The 24,244-nt window shown below is 35.9% G+C and overlaps 1 protein-coding gene across 1 annotated transcript in view; it reads left to right on the forward strand.

Annotated features, from left to right (window-relative positions):
- The window catches only part of KNTC1 (kinetochore associated 1), a 70,792-nt gene that overhangs the window by 20,906 nt on the left and 25,642 nt on the right, over positions 1 to 24,244 (forward strand). Inside the window, exons 17-43 of the mRNA XM_082355795.1 lie at positions 183 to 308; positions 399 to 488; positions 897 to 950; positions 2,371 to 2,432; positions 4,446 to 4,557; positions 5,643 to 5,786; positions 6,284 to 6,340; positions 6,434 to 6,535; positions 8,013 to 8,129; positions 8,222 to 8,365; positions 8,798 to 8,896; positions 9,527 to 9,630; positions 9,784 to 9,883; positions 10,331 to 10,465; positions 11,341 to 11,460; positions 12,848 to 12,920; positions 13,540 to 13,607; positions 16,176 to 16,456; positions 17,173 to 17,345; positions 17,795 to 17,892; positions 18,462 to 18,600; positions 19,075 to 19,131; positions 19,640 to 19,803; positions 21,347 to 21,451; positions 21,855 to 21,983; positions 22,607 to 22,723; positions 23,549 to 23,658. Of these exons, the coding sequence (XP_082211921.1) occupies positions 183 to 308; positions 399 to 488; positions 897 to 950; positions 2,371 to 2,432; positions 4,446 to 4,557; positions 5,643 to 5,786; positions 6,284 to 6,340; positions 6,434 to 6,535; positions 8,013 to 8,129; positions 8,222 to 8,365; positions 8,798 to 8,896; positions 9,527 to 9,630; positions 9,784 to 9,883; positions 10,331 to 10,465; positions 11,341 to 11,460; positions 12,848 to 12,920; positions 13,540 to 13,607; positions 16,176 to 16,456; positions 17,173 to 17,345; positions 17,795 to 17,892; positions 18,462 to 18,600; positions 19,075 to 19,131; positions 19,640 to 19,803; positions 21,347 to 21,451; positions 21,855 to 21,983; positions 22,607 to 22,723; positions 23,549 to 23,658 (3,080 nt within the window). The remainder of the gene's footprint in view (positions 1 to 182; positions 309 to 398; positions 489 to 896; positions 951 to 2,370; positions 2,433 to 4,445; positions 4,558 to 5,642; positions 5,787 to 6,283; positions 6,341 to 6,433; positions 6,536 to 8,012; positions 8,130 to 8,221; positions 8,366 to 8,797; positions 8,897 to 9,526; positions 9,631 to 9,783; positions 9,884 to 10,330; positions 10,466 to 11,340; positions 11,461 to 12,847; positions 12,921 to 13,539; positions 13,608 to 16,175; positions 16,457 to 17,172; positions 17,346 to 17,794; positions 17,893 to 18,461; positions 18,601 to 19,074; positions 19,132 to 19,639; positions 19,804 to 21,346; positions 21,452 to 21,854; positions 21,984 to 22,606; positions 22,724 to 23,548; positions 23,659 to 24,244) is intronic.

Below are 24,244 nucleotides of genomic sequence, written 5' to 3' on the forward strand. Positions count from 1 at the left end.
AAATGGTTTCCATAACACTTTGTAATCTGGGTTACCTTTCAGTTATCTAAGTGTTACCTTCTTTAATGCTTATTCTTGAACCACATGAATATTCACATTTTTTTTTTAGCATACAGCGTAAGATTTCATCCACAGGCATTATTTTGCTTCAAGTTTCTTGATGTGGCATGTTTATATTACAGCTTGTTTACAAAGTAAAATCAAATGATATATTGGAGAAACTAGCTTTGAGTTCTCTGGACACCAGTGAGCAGACCAAATGGCAAAAACTTGTAGATGAAGCTAAGGAAAATCTGCATAAAATCCAGGTATGTTTTCCCTGTCGTATACTAGAGGATTCAGATTGATGGATTGATCAACATTACGTTGCCTTACCATGTCTGGCATTTATGAAACAGGATGATGAATTTGTGGTGAATTACTGCTTGGAGGCTCAATGGATAACCTATGAAACGACCCAGGAAATGCTGAATTATGCCAAAACCAGGGTAAGTGTTTCTGACCTCTGTGCATGTTAGTTTGTCTTATGCAAAAGAAGTAATTTGCAAAAAACAATGATTTTTCCCATAGACCTTTTTTAAAGTACATTTTTTTTGCTCTTCCAAATGATGCCATTTTTGCTATAGATTGTTCCCCTCACTCACCTGTAAATGAGTACCATTGCTAGTTATATACCTTAAAATCACGGTGTAACCGATGGGCAAAATGTGAGCTGTTTTCATAAAATGCATTATTTTTAAGATATGTAACTTCTTAATTGTTCATTGTTCATCTCAGAGTTCAGTGCAATTTAATTTTTAAAGATGATTTTTTCCTTTAATTCACAGGAAATCCATCTTCTTTCATGAAAAACCTAGTATAGCCGATACTCTAACCGTGTTTCTTATTCATCTTAGCTTTTGAAGAAAGAAGATAAAGCTGTTCCTATCTATTCTGATGGCTTAAAAGAGGTAATTACATTGGGTTTATAGGTTAATTTGGGAGTGAATATACTGTTACAATATACTTTTGAATTCAAGACAGGTCTGTATTTTTTCAAGAGCAAGTTATATTAATACATTTTTTTCCTTATTGCAAAATGGGAATAATAATAGTACTTATGGGTTATTTTGAGGTCAGATGAAATATTTCCTATAAATCATTTTACATAGTGCCTGCTATTTCAAATAATTGTAAACTGTGATGATAGCTATGATGGTGCCAAAAATATATGTGCGTGCACGTGTACGTACAGATCTTCCTCAGCTTATGATGGGGTTACATCCTGACCAACCCACTGTTAAGCTGAAAATACCGCAAGTCAAAAATTCACTTCAGGGGGGGGTGGTTCCGGTGGGATGAATTGGGAGACTGGGATTGACATGTATACGCTAATATGTATAAATAGATAACTGAAAAGAACCTGCTGTATAAAAAATAAATTAAATTAAATTTTAAAAATAAAATTAAAAAAATTATCTGCAAGGATATATTGTACAACACAGGGAATATAGCCAATATCTTATAGTAACCATAATTGGGGTATTACCTCTAAAAATTGTGAATCACCATATTGTACATCAACTATACTTCAATAAAAAATGTTTTTCAAAAAAAAAAATGCACTTAATACACCTAACCTACTGAACATGACAGCTTGGCTTCACCTACCTTAAATGTGCTCAGAGCACTTATATTAGCCTAGAGTTGGGCAAAGTCATCTGACTCAAAGCCTGTTTTATAATAAACTGTCAAATAGCTCATGTAATGTATTGAATACTGTACTGAAAGTGAAGAAACAGAATGGTTGTAAGGATATCGGTTGTTTGTGATTATGTGGCTGACTGGGAGCTGCAGCTCCTTGCTGCTGCCAGCATCACGGGGGAGAATCGTCCTATATATCATTGCTAACCCAGGAAAAGAGCAAAATTCTAAGTATGGTTTCTACTTGAATGAGTTTTGCCTTTCCACCATCATAAAGTCGAAAAATCTTAAGTTGAACTGTTGCATGTCAGGGACCATCTATATATTTTTTAACTCTTATCTCAAAGTAAATGTTTAGTATAATCCAGCTAGGTTTTACCATAAGGGCATATTTATAAATCAGTGGGAAAACTGATTGATTTTGAAAGACACCTACAATTAATGTACAAATACCTTCCTCTTCTTTGCAGGTTTATTGCATTGAGTGTGATTGGAAATATTTCCGTTATTTCAAGTTTTTTTGTTTTGTGCTAAGTTAAGGCAGTCATATTTATGGGAATTGACCTGTAATATGGGATAAACCGAGAATATGTACAAGACTTCTGAAACAGAATGCCTAATTTTTGGTGTTTTTTATTTTAATATTATTGCACACAACATTCAGACTGTCAAGTTATTTCTTTTTAGGTGCTAAGGGCTCATGCAAAGTTGACTACTTTTTATGGAGCATTTGGACCAGAAAAATTCAGGTATGTGCATTCCCCATTTTGAATTCTGGATTATGAATTAGATTTAAGTTAGGAATGTTATGAAAGATATAGCATTGCTTTGAGTGAATTTGTGTTTCTGGGGGGTCCAATGATGGAAAATGTTATCTTTCCTGCTAAGCTTTAGGCACTTCTACATCATCCATTGGAACTGATACATTTGGAAGGCAGATTTAAATAAACGTACCTTTTGCCTTAACAATCCACTTCTGGAAATTAATCCTGTTAGATATACTAACATGTGCACCAAGAATATCGTTATTGACAAATATGAGATCTAGTTACCTTAAAGCTAAGGCAAATTTATTTATCATGATAAACTAACAATGAAGGAAGCTTTATTTTTTCTCCTTATGGCTATACAGTTATCCCGATACTATCATTAAACATTCTACCTTTTCACTGCTCATTGAAATGTTACCTTAATCACATGCTAAAATTCTCACGTGTATTTAAGTTTCTGCAATATAATTGTATTCACTTGATCTCATCTCTCTATTCATTCACCAGTATCAAATAGTTTTAATTAATGTAGCTTTAAAGTGTCCTATTAACTGGTAGACTAGTCCTACTATACTTTTCTTATTTTTCAGAATTTGGGCAGCTACTCTTTTCTGTATGACACTTGGAGTCAGAATCAGCTTATCCAGTTTTTTAAAAATCTTATTTTTATTGGATTTTTTATTATTTATTTTTATTGGGAATGTGCTGAACCTAAAATCAATTTGGGGAGAATCAGTATCTTTACAATATCAAGTCTTCATATCAATATTTAAGGGCAGTATGTGTCTTCCTACTCATTCTATCCTTTTTTTTATGTTCCTGAGTGGTATCTACTCAGTTGTCTTCATATAGATTTTTTACATTTTTTTGTTAATTTTATCTTTCTTCCTACTTTTATAAATGGGACTTTTCTCCATTGTATTTTCAAAAGGATATAGAAGCTATTGATTTTTAAAAATTACTTTTAAACCAGCTACCTTATTGAACTCCTTTTTCACTTGTCGTAATATTTCAATTGGTCTTGTTTTTTCCAAGTATATAATTATATATGCAAATAATGATAATTTTGCTTCATTTTTTTCCTCATTTTTTTTCCTTGCCTAATTTCGGCTGGTACTTGTAGAACGTTTTTGTTTTTGTTTTTTTTTGATGTGGGCCTTTTTTTTTTTTAAGTCTTTATTGAATTTGTTACAATATTGCTTCTGTTTTATGTTTTGGTTTTTTGGCCATGAGGCATGTGGGATCTTAGCTCCCAGACCAGGGATCGAACCCACACCCGCTGCATTGGAAGGTGAAGTCTTAACCACTGGACTGCCAGGGAAGTCCCATGTAGAACATTATTAAATAATGGTGGTAAATAGGCATCTTTCACTTGTTCCTGATATTAGTGAAAATGCTTATTTTGTTTTATCATTTAAGCATGATACAGGCTTATAGGGTTTTGTCTTTTTATCATTTTAAGGACGTATTCATCATCTATTTCTGGGCTTTAATTAGGACTGGGTAGTCACTACAGCTTTGTTGGTTATAGCAAAAGACTAGAAGTAACCCTAATGTTCAACTGTGGGTGTCTAGTTAAATTATAGTAAATCCATGCCATGGAATAATATGTAGTCCTTAAAAAGAATAATATCTATATGTGCTCATTTGGTACAAGCTGCCGAGATAATATAAAATGAATTTTTTTAAGTACAAATAGTATACATAAAAAACTCTCATTCATTTTAAAGTTAAAAATAGTTGCTTGTATATGTAATGATTATCTCAGGAAGGACCTACAAGGAGAGCTATAACTTCTGGGGGAGATACAGGAGTTCTATAGGTCTGGGATAAGAAGGAAACTTACTTTTCACTGTATAATCTTTGATTCTTTTTTTAACTCTGAGGAAAAAAAAAAACCTAGTTAAAATGCATAATGATATCTAATTGTAACATATAACCTTAATATATATTTTTTGACTACTAACTTCTTTCCTCTCTTTGACTTTGCAGGGGTAGTTCTTGGATTGAATTTCTGAATAATGAAGATGACCTTAAGGATATTTTTTTACAGCTAAGAGAAGGAAACCTTGTTTGTGCACAGTACCTTTGGCTGAGACATCGGGTAATTTGTTTTGCATTTTTTTCTTAATGGCTTTATAGCTCCTGTGAGAGGTGATTGAATCAGTGTTGGAAACTAATAGGGTGGCAGGAGTGACTGGGCAATGGGGTGTTTTCAGACGATTTGATAAAATATGACCTGTCCCAGAGAAAACTATCCTCTGATGATATTAACTCAGGAAATATTATACATAAAATATAAACTTATGTTATCTCATCATTCAGAGTCTAGTTAGCTCCTAAACTTAGGTCAAGAGGTAACATTTTATTAAGCAGTTTGTTGATGGGCTTTCTTATGTAGGAATGGTGGAGAGGGTAGTCCTGTTGCAGCTCAGATTGTGGAAAAGGATTGCCCATTATAATTGCTGCTCCGAATCTCCTTAATGTTGATATAGAATATTAGGTCCAAAGCTCAGTATCTGGGTGTGATGCTATTAAAGACACATGCTTGTTAGGGTTTGTACTGTCACCTCCAGTTAAGTTTTCCCTAGAATGCCATCTCTGCCTGTTCCTCTGCCTCTAATTTATTAACTAATACTCGCTGCCATGAGGTTTCACGGGATTTGTGGCTACCAACTTGAATCATTAGCACAGAGTAAATCACCTTTAAGGGTCGTTACATCAGTAAAATTTTTTTTTTAATAAATTTATTTTATTTTTATTTATTTATTATTTTTGGCTATGTTGGGTCTTCGTCGCTGCGCGCAGGCTTTCTCTAGTTGCGGCGAGCCGGGGCTACTCTTCGTCGCGGTGCGCAGGCTTCTCTTGTTGAGGAGCACGGGCTCTGGAGCGCACGGGCTTCAGTAGATGCGGTGTGTGAGCTCAGTAGTTGTGGCTCGTGGGCTCTAGAGTGCAGGCTCAGTAGTTGTGGCACACGGGCTTAGTTGCTCCGCGGCATGTGGGATCTTCCCGGGCCAGGGCTCGAACCCATGTCCCCTGCATTGGCAGGTGGATTCTTAACCACTGCACCACCAGGGAAACACAGTAAAATATTTCTTGAAATGACTTTCTAATAGGTCTTTCCCTCTTGGGAGGCTATCGGTTTAAATTTGTTGGATAAATCTTAGTTTCTCGCTCTGTACGATTTAGGCAAACTTTGAAAGCAGATTTGATGTGAAAATGCTTGAGAACTTGCTCAACTCAATTTCTACACCAGTCTCTTTGCAAAAGCTTTGTCCATGGCTTAAAAATGATGTGATCCCATTTGTGAGAAGGACTGTACCTGAAGGACAGGTAAGTTTCCCTCAGTGTTTTTACTCTTTTTTTTTTTTTTTTTTTAATTTATTTATTTATTTATGGCTGTGTTGGGTCTTCGTTTCTGTGCGAGGGCTTTCTCTAGTTGCGGCAAGCGGGGGCCACTCCTCATCGCGGTGCGCGGGCCTTACACTATCGCGGCCTCTCTTGTTGCGGAGAACAGGCTCCAGACGCGCAGGCTCGGTAATTGTGGCTCACGGGGCCAGTTGCTCCGCGGCATGTGGGATCTTCCCAGACCAGGGCTCGAACCCGCGTCCCCTGCATTAGCAGGCAGATTCTCAACCACTGCGCCACCAGGGAAGCCCAGTGTTTTTACTCTTGATGATTCTATTTTTTACATTATATCATTGAAGATTAAGTCATGCTAACACCAGTTAGTTCATTTTAGTGTCTCTTGAAAGACTACGATGGAGGTTTTAAATTATTTCAGTGATTATTTATTCGTATCAATACTTTTTATGATATATCTATTTCAGAAAGTTCTTGCAAAATGGTTGGAACAAGCAGCCAGGAACCTTGAACTAACTGATAAGGTAATACCAGTATAATTAGCACTGAAAAGGCATTTCCAGTACTCCCCATGGCATAAAACGTTGTTTTTAATGGTCTCTAATATTTTTTTAAAGGCAAACTGGCCAGAAAATGGGCTTCAACTGGCAGAGGTATTTTTTACAGCAGAAAAACCAGATGAGTTAGGATTGGCGTCCTCTTGGCATTGGAGTTCCTTGGTATGATATGAAAAACAAATTTTTAGTAATAAAACATTTAATTTATATTGAAGGGTTTGTCTGTGTGTATTTAGACACATATTCACTTCTTAAATATTCTTTTTGTATGTTCTTTTGTTGTGTACTTTTAAAATCCACAAAAAGGAAAATTAGGTTTTTTTCTTCCTTATGTTTCTATTAAAACTTGAACCTGTCTTAATGCACTGTTTTTCTCTATTGAGCCAACCAAAAGGGAAAGAATATATAAACATACTCCTAAGTAGTCTAATTGGGATTTTATGCATTAGTAACATTTCACAGTCCTTTAAAAGGGCAAAACTTAGTAACATATTAGGATTAGTTTTCAAAGGCTCTATCAATCAGGTTTACTTCTTTTATTTAAAGTAGTAAACTACTTCTAGTTTTGATTGCATTTCTTAGGCATTCCAATAGTCATAATGGCTTAAGTACCAAAGAATTTTTTAAAAGATCAAATTGAAAAAATTCTGGGACTTTCTGACTGACTGAATAAAATAGCAATGCTAGAAAGAGAACTAAAATCAGGAATATTGATGTTATATATGATGTTAATTTGAGGTTAATGAACTGAATTTATTATTTGGCTTCTAAATTTCTTAAGTTCATTTATTTTTCCCTTCAGATTTCTAAACTAGAAAGCATTCATTATATTGAAAAAAAAAATGCATTCTTATATTTTAAAAAAGTTTGTTGGGGTACCATAATTTAGTTTACAAACTAACATGTTGAGACATCTCAGTATAACCTCAGCTCTGAAGTTTAAAGTACTTAAGGACCGGAAGGTATGACCTTTTGTAACATCATACATACATTATGAAATTACATTTATTCCTGAAGTTTCTGGAGCCCAAAAATAAATAATAAATTTCCTCCTACTTTCTGATATAGCAGATTCTTGTTATTAATTATACTTACTGATTTTGTGCTGTTAAGAATAAGATGGGAATTTTTTCTGTAAGTTTCAAGCAGTATATTGATGTTATATAATCAATACATGTTATAATGTACAATGTATATTGATCATTTTATATGTTTTTCCACAGAAGAGCTTTTCCTCTTGCTATAAAACAGTACTTTGTCTTTTCCCTAATTGCCTTTTATCAATTGAAAATTCTGTTCCTTGTATATAACTTTAGGAAATGAATGTCATCGCTTTGTATCTGTTCATGGTCTATTTGGATGGAACATTGAGGATTATCTAAATGATGTTTGTGTACCTAAGTATATTGGGGTTCTGAAAAAATATTACACTAATATTAATAGTTTTTTCTATTTTTTTTAAGAAAGAAAATTTCTTTTAGATTTCTATTGGATTCTGATCTGTTAATTAGTACTAGTTAATTTTGCTTAAACGTCTACAAAATTTAAAGGCATAAGTTGCAGTTTCCTCTTATTTTGTATTTCCCTCTCACACTTTTATTTCATATCCTTAACAACTTCAACACTTTTGTTTTATAAGGATCATCAAAACATGGAGGAAGTTTGTCAGTTAAGGACTTTGGTAAATAACCTGCGAGAGTTAATCACACTGCATAGGAAATACAACTGCAAATTGGCCCTCTCTGATTTTGAGAAGGTAGAAGTCTAGATTTATCAGAATTATTACTATTTTGTCATAGCCAACACAGCTAGAGTTTGCATTTATGCCGTCTTTATTTCGACATCCAGGAGGACACAACCACCATTGTATTCCGAATGTTTGATAAAGTGCTGGCCCCCGAGCTTATTCCTTCCGTCTTCGAGAAGTTTATCAGAGTTTACATGAGGGAACATGACTTACAGGAGGAGGAACTTCTCCTTCTGTACATAGAGGTAACTTCTTCTTTAGCTCTAGTCTTTTTTTCTGGATCTGTGCAGTGCGTCATTGTATTAAATGTTTAACTCTTTACGGAATGTCATGCTTTACCATTAGGATTGACGCAGCATATTGTATTGGTTAAGAATGTGGGTTAACTCTGCTACTAACTGACTGGTCACCTTGAGCACAATGAGATAATAATAGGACTTTCTCCAAATGGTTGTTGTGAAATAATAGAGCATGAACAAAGTTTTCTGTACCATGTAAAACTGAAGGCCAAGGTTTTGGCAATTTTGCACTTGTTGACCATTGTTCAGCATTCATGGCTAAGTAGAAGTTTTTGGTTTTTTATGCATCCATAAAAGCTATTTATCTATGTTTACATATGTGTGTGTGGGTATTTTAGTGAGAGTTTTAAATTTAAAAAAATGTTTATCCCATTTTAGGATTTATTGAAGAGATGTAGCTCAAAGTTCACCTCACTCTTTGATACAGCATGGGAAGCAAAAGCTATGGCAGTAATAGGATGTTTATCTGACACAGATGTAAGTAAATAGTGATCATATAGATTTGCCTTTTGAGCATTGCATCCTTTCTTAAAACTTTTTTTCTGGTCACAAAAGCAACATATATTTGTTAGGGAGAATTTGTGTAATAGGAAAAAAGAATAAAAAGAAAATAAAAACCACTCAATCCTTTTTTCCTATGAAAATAAAAAGTGAAAGTCTTCTCATTCCCACCCCCAGAAAAACCCACATGGACGGTTGGATGCATATATTTTCAGGCATTTCTATGGTTTTACAAACATAGAGACATTTTAAAATATGTTTATCATATGCCTTTATTTTGACTTCACACTGTTATTAGTCACCATTATAAAATGTGAATAAAATCATGGAGAATATTTTTAAGCACAGAGTCTATAGAAAGTTAATAGAGCTATATGATTTAACTTTCCGCAGAGAAAATACTCTTCTGAATTTTTCTAAATAATAAAATTGCCCTTTATGTGTGAATATTGGAAGACATATATGCTTTTGCAGTCAGAAGATGAAATATTCTCAAGCTTCCATCCAGTAGATGCAAGATCCCTGCTGTAGATTAGGCTTCATCATTTAATTTGCATGAAAAGTAAATCCGAGGGCTATTCACTGTCAGTGTGTGTGTCTTGATAGCTCATATTTGATGCTGTGCTCAAGATAATGTATGCAGCAGTGGTCCCCTGGAGTGCGGCTGTGGAGCAGCTAGTGAAACAGCACTTAGAGATGGACCATCCCAAGTAAGATTACACTGTACCAAACAGCTTTTCTGGTGTTGGATAAACTCCATGTTTTGAGTTGAAATTCATATATGTTTTTCTATCCTTTACTGTGTCCCTTAGTATTTCATGAAAAAAGACAGTCTATGTTAATATCAATAAATTTACTTCTAGAGTCAAGTTATTACAGGAGAGTTACAAACTAATGGAGATGAAAAAACTTTTACGAGGCTATGGAATAAGGGAGGTGAATCTCTTAAGCAAGGAAATAATGGTAAGTACAATAATTGAATGTTTTAACGCCTTTGCTCCACTTCCAGAGCAACATGGGAAATTTAACCGGATTTTATATTCTTTAAGATTAATAGAGCTAGGTTCTTCGCCGCTTCCCTTTTGTTAGATAGAATGATAAGAGAGTGTTTGATTGGTTGTTAGAGTAGTAAAGACAACAGACAGTAAATTAAGAAGCTGAAGGAATATATTATACCATCATGTTGTACGCCTTAAATATATGTAATTTTTATTTGTCAATTAAACCTCAGTAAAGCTAAGGGGAAAAAAAGAAGGGTGAAAGGACTGTCATTAAATTCAGAATGCAAATCATGTTTTAATTTTTCATACAGTTTAGAGTTTGCTGCATTGTTTTAATTATATGAACAAATGATTTCTGGGCTCTCTGTGAGATTTCATAACAAAGAAATGTGTATTGTCTCTATTTCAGAGGGTGGTAAGATACATTCTCAAACAAGATGTCCCATCTTCTTTAGAAGATGCTTTAAAGGTGGCCGAAGCATATATGTTGCCTAAAGACGAAATCTACAGTCTAAGGATTATTGACCTGATTGATAGAGAAAAGGTGTGAAAATTTTATATTGTACTTTTATATGGTTGGTTGGTTTGTTTTGAGTTTTTAAAGATTTAACTATCAAATTATCCAAATAGACAAGCACAAAATAAAGTTATACCAACATTGGATGTTAGATTGGCCTATATATATATATATAGTTCTGTTTTGTTTTGTTTTAAGTATTTTGTGAATACCTAATGAGCTTTCATAGTCTTTGGTAGTTAACAAAACTCAGACTCATGTTTTACATATGCGTAAGACCCTTTGTTTCCAGAATAGGAGGTGGGTTTTCTTTTTGTGTTTTTATTTATTTATTTATTTATTTATTTATTTTCACACACACACTATTTTATTTTTACAAGAGATAAATAGACTGACACCAAGCATTGTACATGGATGACCACAACAAAAGCAACAATGATTGCAATTACCAAACATGAAACACACTCATACTATGTCATAATATTGACATTCAGTCCAGTAATCCTCCACTGTAACAGCTCCTTTACTTTGCAGTGAAAATTGATTTGTATATTCTTTGCCTCTGAGTCCTTGTTGGATTTTTTTTTTTTTAATTTTTTTTTTATTTTATTTAATTCAGACAGAAAGTCACAACTTTTTGTGTTTTTAAGTGTCTTTATTTTTATATAATTCTAAAACTACAGGCATACCTAAGAATTATAAAATACAAAGGGTAGTGTTTTAATTTACTTTTTCTGTTTGCTGTCATCCAAAACAGAATTTTCAGATTTTTAAACCATGGAACCATAATGTCTTTTTCAAAATGATGTCTTTTCATCTTTAAATAGAAAAGTAAGAGGTAAATCCAAATCATCCTTTGCAGGTAGCAGCTGTTTTTTCTTCCTTTCAAACTCTGTTTACAGGGTGAAGACTGTATCCTTCTGTTGAGGTCTTTGCCTCCTGCTGAAGCTCAGAAAACTGCAGGAAGAGTAATCATATGGGCACGACTGGCATTACAGGAAGAACCAGATAATTCTAATGAGGTGAGATTTTCACTAAATAAAATGTAGATAAATCCAAGTTTTATGGATATTTATCAACAGGATAGAAAAGACAGACTTACAAATATGAGTATTTGCTCTTCTCACTGCTAGAATGGCCTAACATTAAAATTCCTATTTACTATATAGAAAATTTACCATATAGAAAAACAAACAAACAAATACAGCTGCTTTGTAGCAGTGGCTTTGAGCCCACAGTGAATAATCTAGGATCTGCAGATCAAAAGGATTAACTGAAGTATCTGTTATACATAAAGAATTTTCCGTAATGCCTTGAAGTGTAGACAGTGTTTTGCATTGTATGGGACATAGTCATTACTCTCAAGTAATGTCAGCCACAGAACCGACGTAAATCTAATCTGAGAACAGAACGTTGAAACTTAGAAACGATTTCCAGAGAGTCAATTCACGGTAGAGAGATAAGGAACTGAAAACCTAATTTATCCAGGGTAGTTGAGTTTTTTAAACCTTTGAAGATACTTACCTCCCAGCCTCTCTCAGTGGTGCACTTCAATCATTTTTTACCTTTAGGGAAATGATTTTTTTTTTAACACCTAAAATTTATTATCCTCTTATTGCCCACTAGGCATTAGGTTAAATACTTCAAATGGATTGTCCATTTCTTCCTCACAATAAAACTGTGAACAAAGTTGTGAAGGAGGCCCTATTGTTAGCTCCTTTTGATTGAGTTTAGAAACTAAAATTTTAAAATTAGTGGCTTTCCCAAGGGTATTTGGAAAGTGGCAGAGTCTCATTTCAAACTGTCTGTGTTCTCAACCACCAGCTTCAACTGCAGCCCGTAGTCAAAATGTTTGAGTACTTTGTATGGACCCGGCCCTTGCTAAGCATTTTACACATACCAAGTCTTTCAATTAAAGCTTTTCCCTCTTTGGTTTTTCTTATCTTTAAAAAAAAAAAGATTTTTTTTTTTTTTTGTCAGTCTTGAGGATGATTCTTTCTTAGACTTCTGATTTCTGTACTAAACAAGTTCAGTTCTTTTTAACTTTTCCAGAGATCCTTTCCAGATTTTTTCTCAAATAATAAGTAAAAGCTGTTAAAAAAACAAAACCCAAATGCCTGTTAATTATAGTGTATCTGAAAGGTGATTTGGGAGATTTGCATATTCTATAGTATTTCTAAATCATATATCCAAGAGTCCATATGGGTATTTTTCATGTTTAGCTTATATATTATTTAATTATGATCCATTCTTTGGCTGCCCAACTCCCTGTAACACAGACCTCTCAACTCTTAAGCCATATCTATTGTTTATTCTGATTCGGTGCTTTTTATTTATTTGTCTATGTATGCACTACATATACAATGGCAAATACAAGAAAGAGACTTCATTTTGCATTTTTCTTTTTAGGACAAGGCCTGGAGACTGTCTGTAGCGAAGACATCAGTAGACGTTCTTAAATTACTGTGTGACATTCAGAAAGGTAGTTTCCATCTCTGTTCGCTCCTCTTGGTTTAGTTCTAAAGCTGATCCTTTTCAGAAGAGGGCATCAGTGACATCTCCCATCCTGACCCACAGTTTTCCTGCCTCTGATTGTCTTTTTTGATCCCACACACTTTTCTTCATGAAAAGGCTTTCTTGCCTTATTCTTTTGATTAGTAGTGTAAGAGCAGAAGCATGTAAGATCAACTCATCATTTGTGTATATGCTTCAGTGACTGTTTAATGCTAGACTAGATTTCTTTGGTGCCTTGCACTTTTTACTCACATTGCTCACTTATCACTTGGTTATGATTGGGAAAAAACCCATTTAACCTTGAATTTAAAACAATTAACAAAGTAATTCTCTTGGGGAAAAAAAAATCTGTAATTTATTTCAGAAAAATTGCCATATGTCTTGTAACCAACAAACTTCTCTTTTCTACCTTCAGAAAGAATAATTAGATTTCTTTTTGTACTTAAATTGTCTTCTGTCAGAATCTGAAAAGAACTACTGAAGACTTGAGAGGAGAAAACCAAAGCGAATTAAAATTTTAGCTTTTAAAAATTCTGATAATATCAGAATTTGGATGTATGCTATAACTTTTAAAAATTTAATTACAGACAATCTGCAGAAGAAGGATGAATGGGAAGAAACCTTGAAACAATTTAAAACTGTTGCTAGCTTACAGGTAAAGATGTTAAGCCATGTTGAACATAATTACTTGATTCATCAGTGCATTTGACATAGATCAGTTCCACCTTCTTAAAACCATCTGCACTAGCCTTCAGAGACTTCAGATATACTGGGTTTTCCTCTTTCTGTCTCTCTTTTTTAAAGCAGCTTTAATGTAATATAATTCACGTACCATACATTTCATCTATTTGAAGTGTATAATTCAGTGGTTTTGGGTGTATTGCATTATTGATTGTTTAAATCATGGTAAAGTACATACAATGTAAAATTTGCCATTTTAACCATTTTTCTATTTACAATTCAGTGGTATTGACTCCATTCACAGTGTAGTACAACCATCACCATCACCAGTATCTACTTTTCATCCCCTCAAGCAGAAACTTTGCACCTGTTAAGCAATAACTCCCCATTCCTCTCTCCCCGCAGCCACTTGTAACCTCTAATCTACTTTTTATCTCTATGAATTTTCCTATTTCATAAATTTCATTTAAAGTGGAATCATAAAACATTTGTCCTTTTGTGTCTAGCTTTTTTCATTTAGTATAATGTTCATCCATGTTGTAGGATGTATAGAACTTCCTTCCTGTCTCTGGCTGAATAGTATTCCACTGTCTGGCTCTACCACATTTTTGTTTATTTATCTCTTGATGGACACTTGGGTTGTTTCCACTTTGGGGCTACTGTGAATAATGCTGCATTGGACATGGACGTACAAATATCTGTTAACTTCCTGCTTTCAGTTCCTTTGGGTATATACCCAGGAGAGGAATTGCTGAGTCATATGGTAATTCTATGTTTAACTTTTTAAGGAACTGTTCTCTCCTTTTTAATTGTATTCTAGTTTATGCCTTTTTAAAAAACCATTTTGGTTTACGGTATCTTTATAGATTATTTATTTAACTCTGGTGGCCCGGAATGATGGCTAACAGTAGCTGTCATTTACTCAGTACTTACCATGTACTAGACATGGGGCTTTGCATGTGTTATTTGTCACAGTAGATCCCCAGGGAGGGTACTGTTATAATTCTCCTTTACAGATGAGGAAACTGAGGCACCACAGTGTCTCAAAATATTGCGAAAGACAGCAAATTGTCGATAGAAACTGGCCCAAAAGATTACTGTCTACTTCATAATGTCTTAATTTTTTTTTTCTATATAGTTTCATTCTAGGTAGTTCACTTTTTCTTGAAAATTAATTTCTGTTAACTTTGAACTGATTAACTGTCTTCAGATTTGAAATTAATTATTTTATTTTGGCTCTAGGGCCTTCCTAACGTGAAAAGATTTTGTAAATAGAAGGGCTGTCAGGGTTAACTGATAAATTTCATCAAATAGGAAATTGGGTAGATGTGAGGATCTCTTTGTGAAAACTTGAAATTAACACACCGGCAGATTTAACTCTCAACTGTATTATCTCAAAGTGTGTAAAGAAGAAATAATTTATCACGGTTTATTGTACTGCTGTTTCTCAAAGTATGGCCCATGGACTCCCAAGGGTCTCTTGAGACCCTTTCAGGGAGTCCATGAGATTAAAACTATTTATAGCAAAAATACAAAATTGTTCTTTCCATCCATATTCTCTCATGAGAGTATACTGGGTTTTCAGAGGCTTCATGATGTTGTAATATCATCGCTCTAAAGGCTGATGGTATGTGCACTTTTATATGCTCTTGTATTTTAAACTTTTCTGTTTAATTTCTGATATGGTAAATATTGATAGATATCTCCTTAAAAAGTTTTTTGGGGTCCTCAATAATTTTTAAGAGTGTAAAGAGGTGCTACAACCCAAAAGTTTGCGATCTTCTGTATTAAACAATAGATGTCTTCGTGTGAAGCACCCAGGAGTCAGCATAAGTTAACCTCGCCGCAGTCTTCTTAAATTTGAAAATTACAGGTACTTTAAAGCAATGGTTTAGATCTAAGCAAAGTCATGTTTAGTTATCGTGCTACCATTTATGGAACAATCCTTGTGCCAGGTCTAGTGGGAGAGGCTAAACATCCTCCTGTGCAAAGGCAGCCCCTGCGGCAAAGAATCATCTGGCAGATTGAGAAACCCTGTTCTAAAGTGTGGTGTCAAAGAAGAAGGTCTCACTCACTCCCACTACCTCTTGGTGTCCTTCCCTGGGCTTCAGCAGGATCCTTTTATGGGGTTGGAAAAATTAATTCTAGGTCTGGAGTTAGCAGCTAACCAGAAGTTATTACAGAAAAGAGCAAAACTGGCTTCTTCAAGCCACCAGGGTAGAATCGCACAAACCTAATACTTAATCCCTCCTTCCTTCTGTTCAGGGTTAGTGTTAGGATTAGGATTAGGGCAGAATTACCACAACAGAATTACCAGACCCAAAAACGTCAGCAGTGCCAAAGTTGAGAAAACCCTGGGTTAAGTGATACTTTCCCCTTTTCCAACCTTTATATAATAAGTTACTTTTGAAATATAGAGTCTTAAATTCTTAATTTACAAGGGAGAGAGAGAGGTAAAATAGAGGTTCGAGACACACCGATGATTTTCAACCGCAGATGAACTGAACGGACGTGGGGCTTTGTCTTGCTTGCCTTGCTACAGGAGAACTTTGAGGTCTTTCTTTCGTTTGAAGATTACAGCAATAGTTCCTTGGTAGCAGAGCTCCGGGAACAGCACATTAAAGCTCAGCAAGTCGCACAGGCTAAACCCAAACCCTGGAGGACAGCAGAGCCTGCGGCTGCTGAGGAGGAAAGGCTGAGCGCCGAGTCCAAGCTGCACCGACAGGTGCTGGCCCTGCAGGTGTCCCAGCAAGAGCTGGAGGCCAAGATGATCTTGAGGTCCTTGAACGACGGGAACGTGGAAGTGGCGCTGAGAAAATGCAGGTGAGTTCCGGGTCCCCAAATCACACAGCTCATCAGAAAGGAACACTGGTTTCATTTATTTCTTCGGTGACGAGGATAGGGATGGTGACCCTTTCACTTCCACAGACGTGATTCTTGGTTTCTCGCCCTGAGAGCCTGTTTTGGATGCCTGGGTCAGAAAGTGGTGGTGTAGGGACTTGTGGTTAAGAATCTGCCTGCCAATGCAGGGGCCACAGGTTCGAGCCCTGGTCCGGGAGGATCCCACATGCCGGGGAGCGACTAAGCCCATGCGCCACGACTACTGAGCCTGTGCTCTAGAGCCCATGTGCCACAACTACTGAAGCCTGCGCACCTAGAGCCCGTGCACCGCAACAAAGAGTGGCCCCCGCTTGCCGCAACTAGAGAAAGCCCACGTACAGCAACAAAGACCCAACACGGCCAAAAATAAATAAATTAAATAAATAAATTTATTTTTAAAAAAGAAAGAAAGTGGTGGCGTATAAGAGGAGTGACTAACCCTGTGTAGTTAGGTAACCAAACCATTGAGTTTAGGTCACCTTGCAGTGCAACAGTTAGTGGTATCCCAAGCAAGTAGAAAAACGAAGCACACTGTATACCACGAAAACATTTAAAGACATTGTAAATGTTGTTAGTGGTTATATATTAATCCAAGAAAGGCAAATACATCTGCTTTCCATACGAGTGCTCTAACTTCCAACACTTCCTTTCTTCCAAAGAGACTTGTTTAAGTATCACTGCAACACCGACACTGGGAAATTGCTGTTCCTGACGTGTCAGAAGCTTTGTCAGATGTTGGCTAATGGCGTTGCCGTGACAATCCCTGCGGGACTAAATCTTCCTTCTGAGATACATGATCTAGCATGCCAGGCTGCCACCATCTGCAGTCCAGGTGACAAGATTTATAATCTATGTGGTTTTATATTCTCTGCTTCATTTCGTACTTGTCTAATGCTGTCTCCTTACAGTTGGACACTGAGGTAGAGAGAGAAGCGATCATTATCCCTCTTTCACAAAGGGGACACTTATAATTGAATCTCTATGGGGGTTATGATTTTAAAGTATTTCCAAAATTAACAATGTCATTTCTGACTATTGACAATATTCGCTTTCAGAAGATTGTGAAATTCCTTGCCTCCCCATATCTGATCTTACTTTCCAGTCAAGCTTAAGAAAAATGTTTACCTGTATTAGTTAGGGTAGTCAAAGCTATGTGGAAACCTTTCTCTCTGCTTTGTGGCCTACCTTAGAATTTTGAATGGTAATTATTCAAAGGTTGTTTTTGTTGTTCTAAACACATGAAATACTAGTTTAATGATTTTTTTCTCCATTTTCTTTCAGATTTTTTGCTAGATGCCTTAGAACTCTGTAAATATACTTTAATGGCAGTAGAGCTTTCCAGACAGTGCCAAATGGATGACTGCGGAATTCTCATGAAAGTAAATTGCTTGGAATTTCTTTTCCTTAAACAAAACCCCTACCCAATCCATTACACACCACTTTTAAATCACTTGCATAGTTTATAAAAATACTGAATCTACCTCTCATATTTTCTTACTCTAGACCAGAGAACTACTTAAGGGCATGAGACCACTCCTCTTTTCTAGTCACATTTATTGGCTTTAATTTGCACTATCTTTTGAAACATTGGGCCTCAAACAAGGCATCTCTGGACATTGTCCAGAGTAACAGTTTGTTGTTTTTGTTTTTTTTTTTTTGGCCATGTGGCTTGCGGGATCTTCCCCTACCAGGGATCGAACCTGGCCCCCTCAGTGAAAGTGCCAAATCCTAACCAGTGGACCACCAGGGAATTCCCTGAGTAACAATTTAATTTAAAGCGGCATTATTTTAAGCCATAGACCAGAAGAAACAGACTACATGGTTGTATTTGACCATCAACATTGTGTTTGGCTCTGATAGATCTGATTCTGGATTCTGCTTGGTGAAGAAGGAATCTGTGTTCCGGAGTGTCCTTATCTGTGTCTTTTCTGTATGATTTGATATTTAGACTTCTTTTGGAACTCATAAAGATCCATATGAGGAGTGGTCTTACTGTGACTTCTTCAGTGAAGATGGGATAGTTCTCGAGTCACAGATGGTGCTCCCTGTCATCTATGAATTGATTTCATCACTTGTGCCTCTGGCCGGTAAATCTCATTTGTGTCATCTTTTTTCTGTGTATTTCTGCTTCATGCAAGTTTAAATGGTAGAGGTTTGGAACTGGAACTACACACAGTAACATGGATGAATCTTGTAGGCATAATGCTGAACAAATGAAGTGAGGAACAAAAGAATATGTATTGTATGATTTCATTTATGTAAAGTACAAGGACGGGCTATAAGGAGGCCATGCTATTGGAAATCAGGGTAGTGTTTACCCTTGGAGGGTAGACTGGAAGCGGGCAAGGGGATGGCTTCTGCATGCTAGTAGTGTTCTGCATCGTGGTCTGGATGTACACTTATCTGTACATCCAGACCTGTAAAGGTTTTGGTTTTTTTTAAGTAACAGGTTGCTTTAGAACATTATTTGATAAGAGCACAATATTAAAGTATCTCTGGGACTATGTGCTCTAAAAGAGAGTTATTTTACTTATTGTTATTGAATTTATTCTCTTTTGTAGAAAGCAAGAGATATCCCTTCGATTCTACAAGTTTACCATACTGCTCCATCAGTGAAGGTATTTGACATCAGAAACGTATAACCATTGAATTACGATTTTGTGAATAGGCCAACATAGAAATTTCTTGAAATCCTGAATATGAATCTGATGTAATGTCCTTGATATAGTTTCTTAATTATTACTGTCACATTGTTACTCTTCCAAACTGTCAGGAAAATGGGTCATTTGGCTTATAGTGTTAACTTTTATGAATCTGTTCATAAATTTTGGTCTTTCAAGTAGAGAAATGGTTTTCTTCAGCTAATGATTTAAGCATCTCAAAATAGGCAAGTTACAATCAAAGTACCTCAGTATCCACGTACCTAGCTATTTTCTGGTTTAGATCAAGCCTCGTGTTAACTCTTTTATTTACTAACTTTGAGAATCAATTCTATGACCATTACCTGCATTGAAGGAGTAGACCGTCCCTGAAAACAATTTCCAAATATGGTCTTTCTTTGTTTAAAAAAAAAATCTAAATATTAAAATACTTGTACTCGAGTAAAATACTTTTATCATTTCACAGGAGACAGCCTTATGTTACCTATTATCAATTCCATCTCTGCCTTGCTTCAGAACCTTCAGGAATCTAGCCAATGGGAGCTCGCCCTAAAATTTGTAGTTGGTTCATTTGGTACCTGTCTTCAGCACTCCGTGTCAAACTTCATGAATGCCAGTTTGAGTGACAAGGTACAGTTTCGAGAACAACTACTTTCACTTTGCTCAAATACAGATACAAAAGCACTGCCAAACAAAGGAATTTGGAACCCACATTTTCCTATTTGGCTTTGTAGTAAGGAAATTGATAATTTGTCAGATTTAGGAAACGTCTGTTGAACATGTACAAAGTCAGGTATAGTTCAAGGTGCTTGCACACATTTTCTTTTTTTAAGAAAATTTTTATTTATTTTTTATTTTATTTTATTTCTTTTTATTTTTTAAATTTTTATTTATTTATTTATTTATTTTTGGCTGTGTTGGGTCTTCGTTGCTGTGTGTGGGCTTTCTCTGGTTGCGGCAAGCGGGGGCTACTCTTCGTTGCAGTGCGCAGGCTTCTCATCACGGTGGCTTCTCTTGTTGTGGAGCATAGGCTCTAGGCGCGCGGTCTTCAGTAGTTGTGGCACGCGAGCTCTAGAGCGCAGGCTCAGTAGTTGTGGCACATGGGCTTAGTTGCTCCGCGGCATGTGGGATCTTCCCGGACCAGGGCTCGAACCCGTGTCCCCTGAATTGGCAGGAGGATTCTTAACCACTGCGCCACCAGGGAAGCCCTTGCACACATTTTCATACCTAATGTTTATGACAAACCTCAGAAACTCCACTTTGCAAACGAAGAAACTCAGATTCAGGGAGGTAAAGTAAATAATCTGAGGCTTTTGGTTGCAGTGGTAAGTCCTCTTACTCCAAGCCCAGTGACCACATTGGGTCAAAACTGTCGATCTGCTATTTGTTTTACTGTGGCCCAAATTATAATTATTACCTGACGGCATCATTAAAAAGATTCTAGAAGACAAACTATCTGTTGATAACTTGCTGATGAAGCTGGTCTTGTATTCATTTCTACTACTCTATTCATATTTACTAAATGCCAATTTTTTAAAAAATCAGCTTTATTGAAGTATAGCTTTCAAAATTAAAATGCATGTATTTTGGGCTTCCCTGGTGGCGCAGTGGTTAAGAATCTGCCTGCCAATGCAGGGGACCCGGGTTCGAGCCCTGGTGCAGGAAGATCCCACATGCTGCGGAGCAACTAAGCCCGTGCGCCACAACTACTGAGCCCGTGTGCTGCAACTACTGAAGCCTGCGTGCTAGGGCCTGTGCTCCGCAACAAGAGAAGCCACTGCAATGAGAAGCCTGTGCACCGCAACGAATAGTAGCCCCTGCTGTCCACAACTAGAGAAAACCTGTGCGCAGCAACGAAGACCCAACCCAGCCAAAAATAAATAAAATAAATAAATTTATTAAAAAAAAAAACCAACACATATTTTAAGTATATCAACCAATGTATTCACCTTGTCACCAACACCATAATCAAGGTACAGAGTATTTTATAAGGTTCCTTTTTGCCCTTTCCCAGTCAATTTCCCTGCAAGCCCCAGCTTTCTGTCATTATAGATTAAATGACAATACTTTTTGCATATAATGCTGAATTTTCAAAGTTCCTTAATATTTAAGAAAAGTTTTCAAAACTGTGCATAGACGTGGACCTGAGGATTCTTTTGTTCTTTTCTAAAAGTTGTGTGGAGAGGCCACATTAGTTAAATCCAAGCATGTTGTTATGGAATTGAAAGAGAAAGCCGTTATGTTTATCAGGGGAAATGCCGCAACACTTTTGTACAAAGTGAGTATTCGTTTGTGGTAAGCTCTTTTCTCTCTCTCTCTCTCTCTCTCTCTCTCTCTCTCTCTCTCTCTCTCTCTCTCCTGCTTGCTTCTGATTTTTCAGTGAGGATAAGAGTGAGGAGGGGGAGGGGATGTTGGGGACTTGAAAAGAAGTAATATAGAGAAGGTAAGTGTTCTATGTCATATAGAACTTGTTAGAGTTTCTTTCCTTAAATTTATAATAGTGATAAAAGACATTAAAACTAAGCAAACAAGTTGGAACTATTTTACTATAAATAACTTTTCATGAAATGCTCATTCTTTCGTAGGGCCTAAAACTAAATTTAGTGACAAATCAGCCTTTAGAGACTGAATTCTGTTTTGATTGTGAGGAATTTGCTTCTCTGAATGCTTTCTTCCCACAGGTATTTAATTGTCGTCTGGTGGATCTCAACTTGGCATTGGGGTACTGCACTCTCTTACCACAGAAAGAAGTCTTTGAAAATATATGGACGCTCATAGATAAAGCATGGCAGAATTACGACAAAATATTGGTATGACCTAAGGAAGCACACCTTCAGTTCTTGAAATATTGAAGATTTAGGGGAAGAAGTAAAATTGGCTTTGCCACCAGATCTTAAAGATTTAGCAGAAGAAACGTCAAGCTAACACACATGGTTTCTACCAGCTTTTCCTTAACTGGCGACACACCAGTGAATGTATATGCAGGTCCTAAGCATTGCTTAACCCAGAGGATTACATTTTTTATTTCTTAAATCTGTATTCAGCCAGAGAACCTCACTGCTTATGCTTACTCTAGTGTACTGGAAACCTTAGACCCATGAGCCAGTTCTTCTTTGTAAGACAAGTTTAACGGATGCAAAACTTGTCTTTGATATTGTTTGTTTCAAAATTTGCCCTTTGTGGGCATTTTACGTGCAGGATAGCTCAAATTTGGCCTTTTCTTATGAAAGAAATCCAGACTAAATTTATGGCATCACACTAAAAGCCGAATTACCTAAGTATTATATAAGTAATGATGGTGTATGAAGCAACATGTAACATTCCAGCTGTTATCATAAAGAAAGATTATGGTTTTTATTGTTGGGTTTCTTTTAAAAGGTATTAGAACATTTTCTATTTGCAATTCAATTTTAATTCTATTTTAATTTTTTAGGCAATATCTCTGGTGGGCTCTCAGCTGGCCAGTCTCTATCAGGAAATAGAAATGGAGCTTAAGTTCTGTGAACTCAGTACTGATTCCCGGTGGGGTATTCGTCTTAGGAAACTTGGTGTGAGTATTCTTCAAGTGCCATGAAGTTTCATCCATTCTGATAATTACCCAGTTGGAAAATTTAAAACAAAGAACTCATTATCCTTTACTTTTGGAGAGGTTATATATAAACCGACTTGTAAGTTTTAGTTAGTTATTACACGCATTTGTGCTTTCAAAGAAATAAGGACCTTTTGCCTCATTTTCTTTTTGCTATATTTTTAAAGAAATTAGAAGAGGCTTGACATTTCATCTGCTTAGCCGTCTCATTATAGGAATGTATCTAGTATTAATTAACATTTAAGGTATTCCAGGCCTACCGTTTAGCCTCATACGTTTTTGTGTGCTATTTGTTTAAAGATAATATTAAAATGTATCTACATTGTACTACGCTTCAGCAACTCCTACCAGGGAGAAGTAAGTGGCCCTTATTTTTCACTTTGCAAAAACAAACCAACAAAATCCTGTTTTCTTTTCTATGAATGTAAAACATTTTATTTTATTTGCAAATAGTTGACTTATCGGGAGTGTAACCATTGTAGAAATGGTATATATTTTGAAGCCTCGTTCCTATGCAGTAATGGGACTGTTTGTTGCTAACTACCAAACTTTACTGAAGAGCCAGGGGTTAGTGTGACTAAGAGAGATTTTGGACCTCTAGCCAAATATACCTGAAATTTCAGAGTGATGGTCGAGTTGGGTAGTATGATAAAAATAAAAGTTGAAGGAGCTATAGAAAATTGTTTCTCTAAAAAAATGGATAGTAAAAGGGCAGGTCGCAACAGTGCCCTTAGTCTGATACATTTCAGTTTAGCAGGGTTTTTGTTTTGCTCTTTTTATTTCTAGATTTCTTTCCAGCCAGTTTTTAGGCAACATTTTCTCACCAAGAAAGACCTCATTAAAGCTCTTGTGGAGAATATAGATATGGATACAAGCCTCATTCTGGAATATTGCAGGTAATTCTTTAAATTTCATTGGTATTTTTGCTGTTAGCTTAACAAACTGGTAATGCTAATGTGAGAACACAGTGATAACAGTGATTATTACATGTGGCCCATGACCTCTGATGTTTTCTTTTGCTCAACCACAAACTGAGTAAGTCCGAACCAGATTAAATTCTCTTATAATATCACCTTTTTAATTCACTCTTTGGTGTTTCCTCAACTTGCCTCATGATAAGCATCATGTGGGGCACTTGATTTAAAATACAGATTCCTGGGTCCCTCTGTATTGGTTCTGACTCGGCAGGTCTGAGCTGAGGCCCAGGAAACTGGTCTCAATAGGAGCTCCAGACGATTCACATGATAAGGGAAGTTTGGGAATATTCTGAGCAAGTAAACTTCTAAATCAGGTCAAGTTAGGGACAAGTTGATCTTAAATTAAAAATTGGTGAAAAGTATGATTTAGGGAGAATTTTTTTTAAATAACTTAAAAAAACTAAGACTAAGTGTTATTTATAGATACAGCTTACTGTGATGAGGAGGATCAAATGATTTGTAATTTATATCTCAGTTGTTTTTATCTGATAAATTTAGATATTAA

The sequence above is a fragment of the Balaenoptera borealis genome (assembly GCF_965194805.1).
Source record: "Balaenoptera borealis genome assembly, chromosome: 14".
Classification (NCBI taxonomy): domain Eukaryota; kingdom Metazoa; phylum Chordata; class Mammalia; order Artiodactyla; family Balaenopteridae; genus Balaenoptera; species Balaenoptera borealis.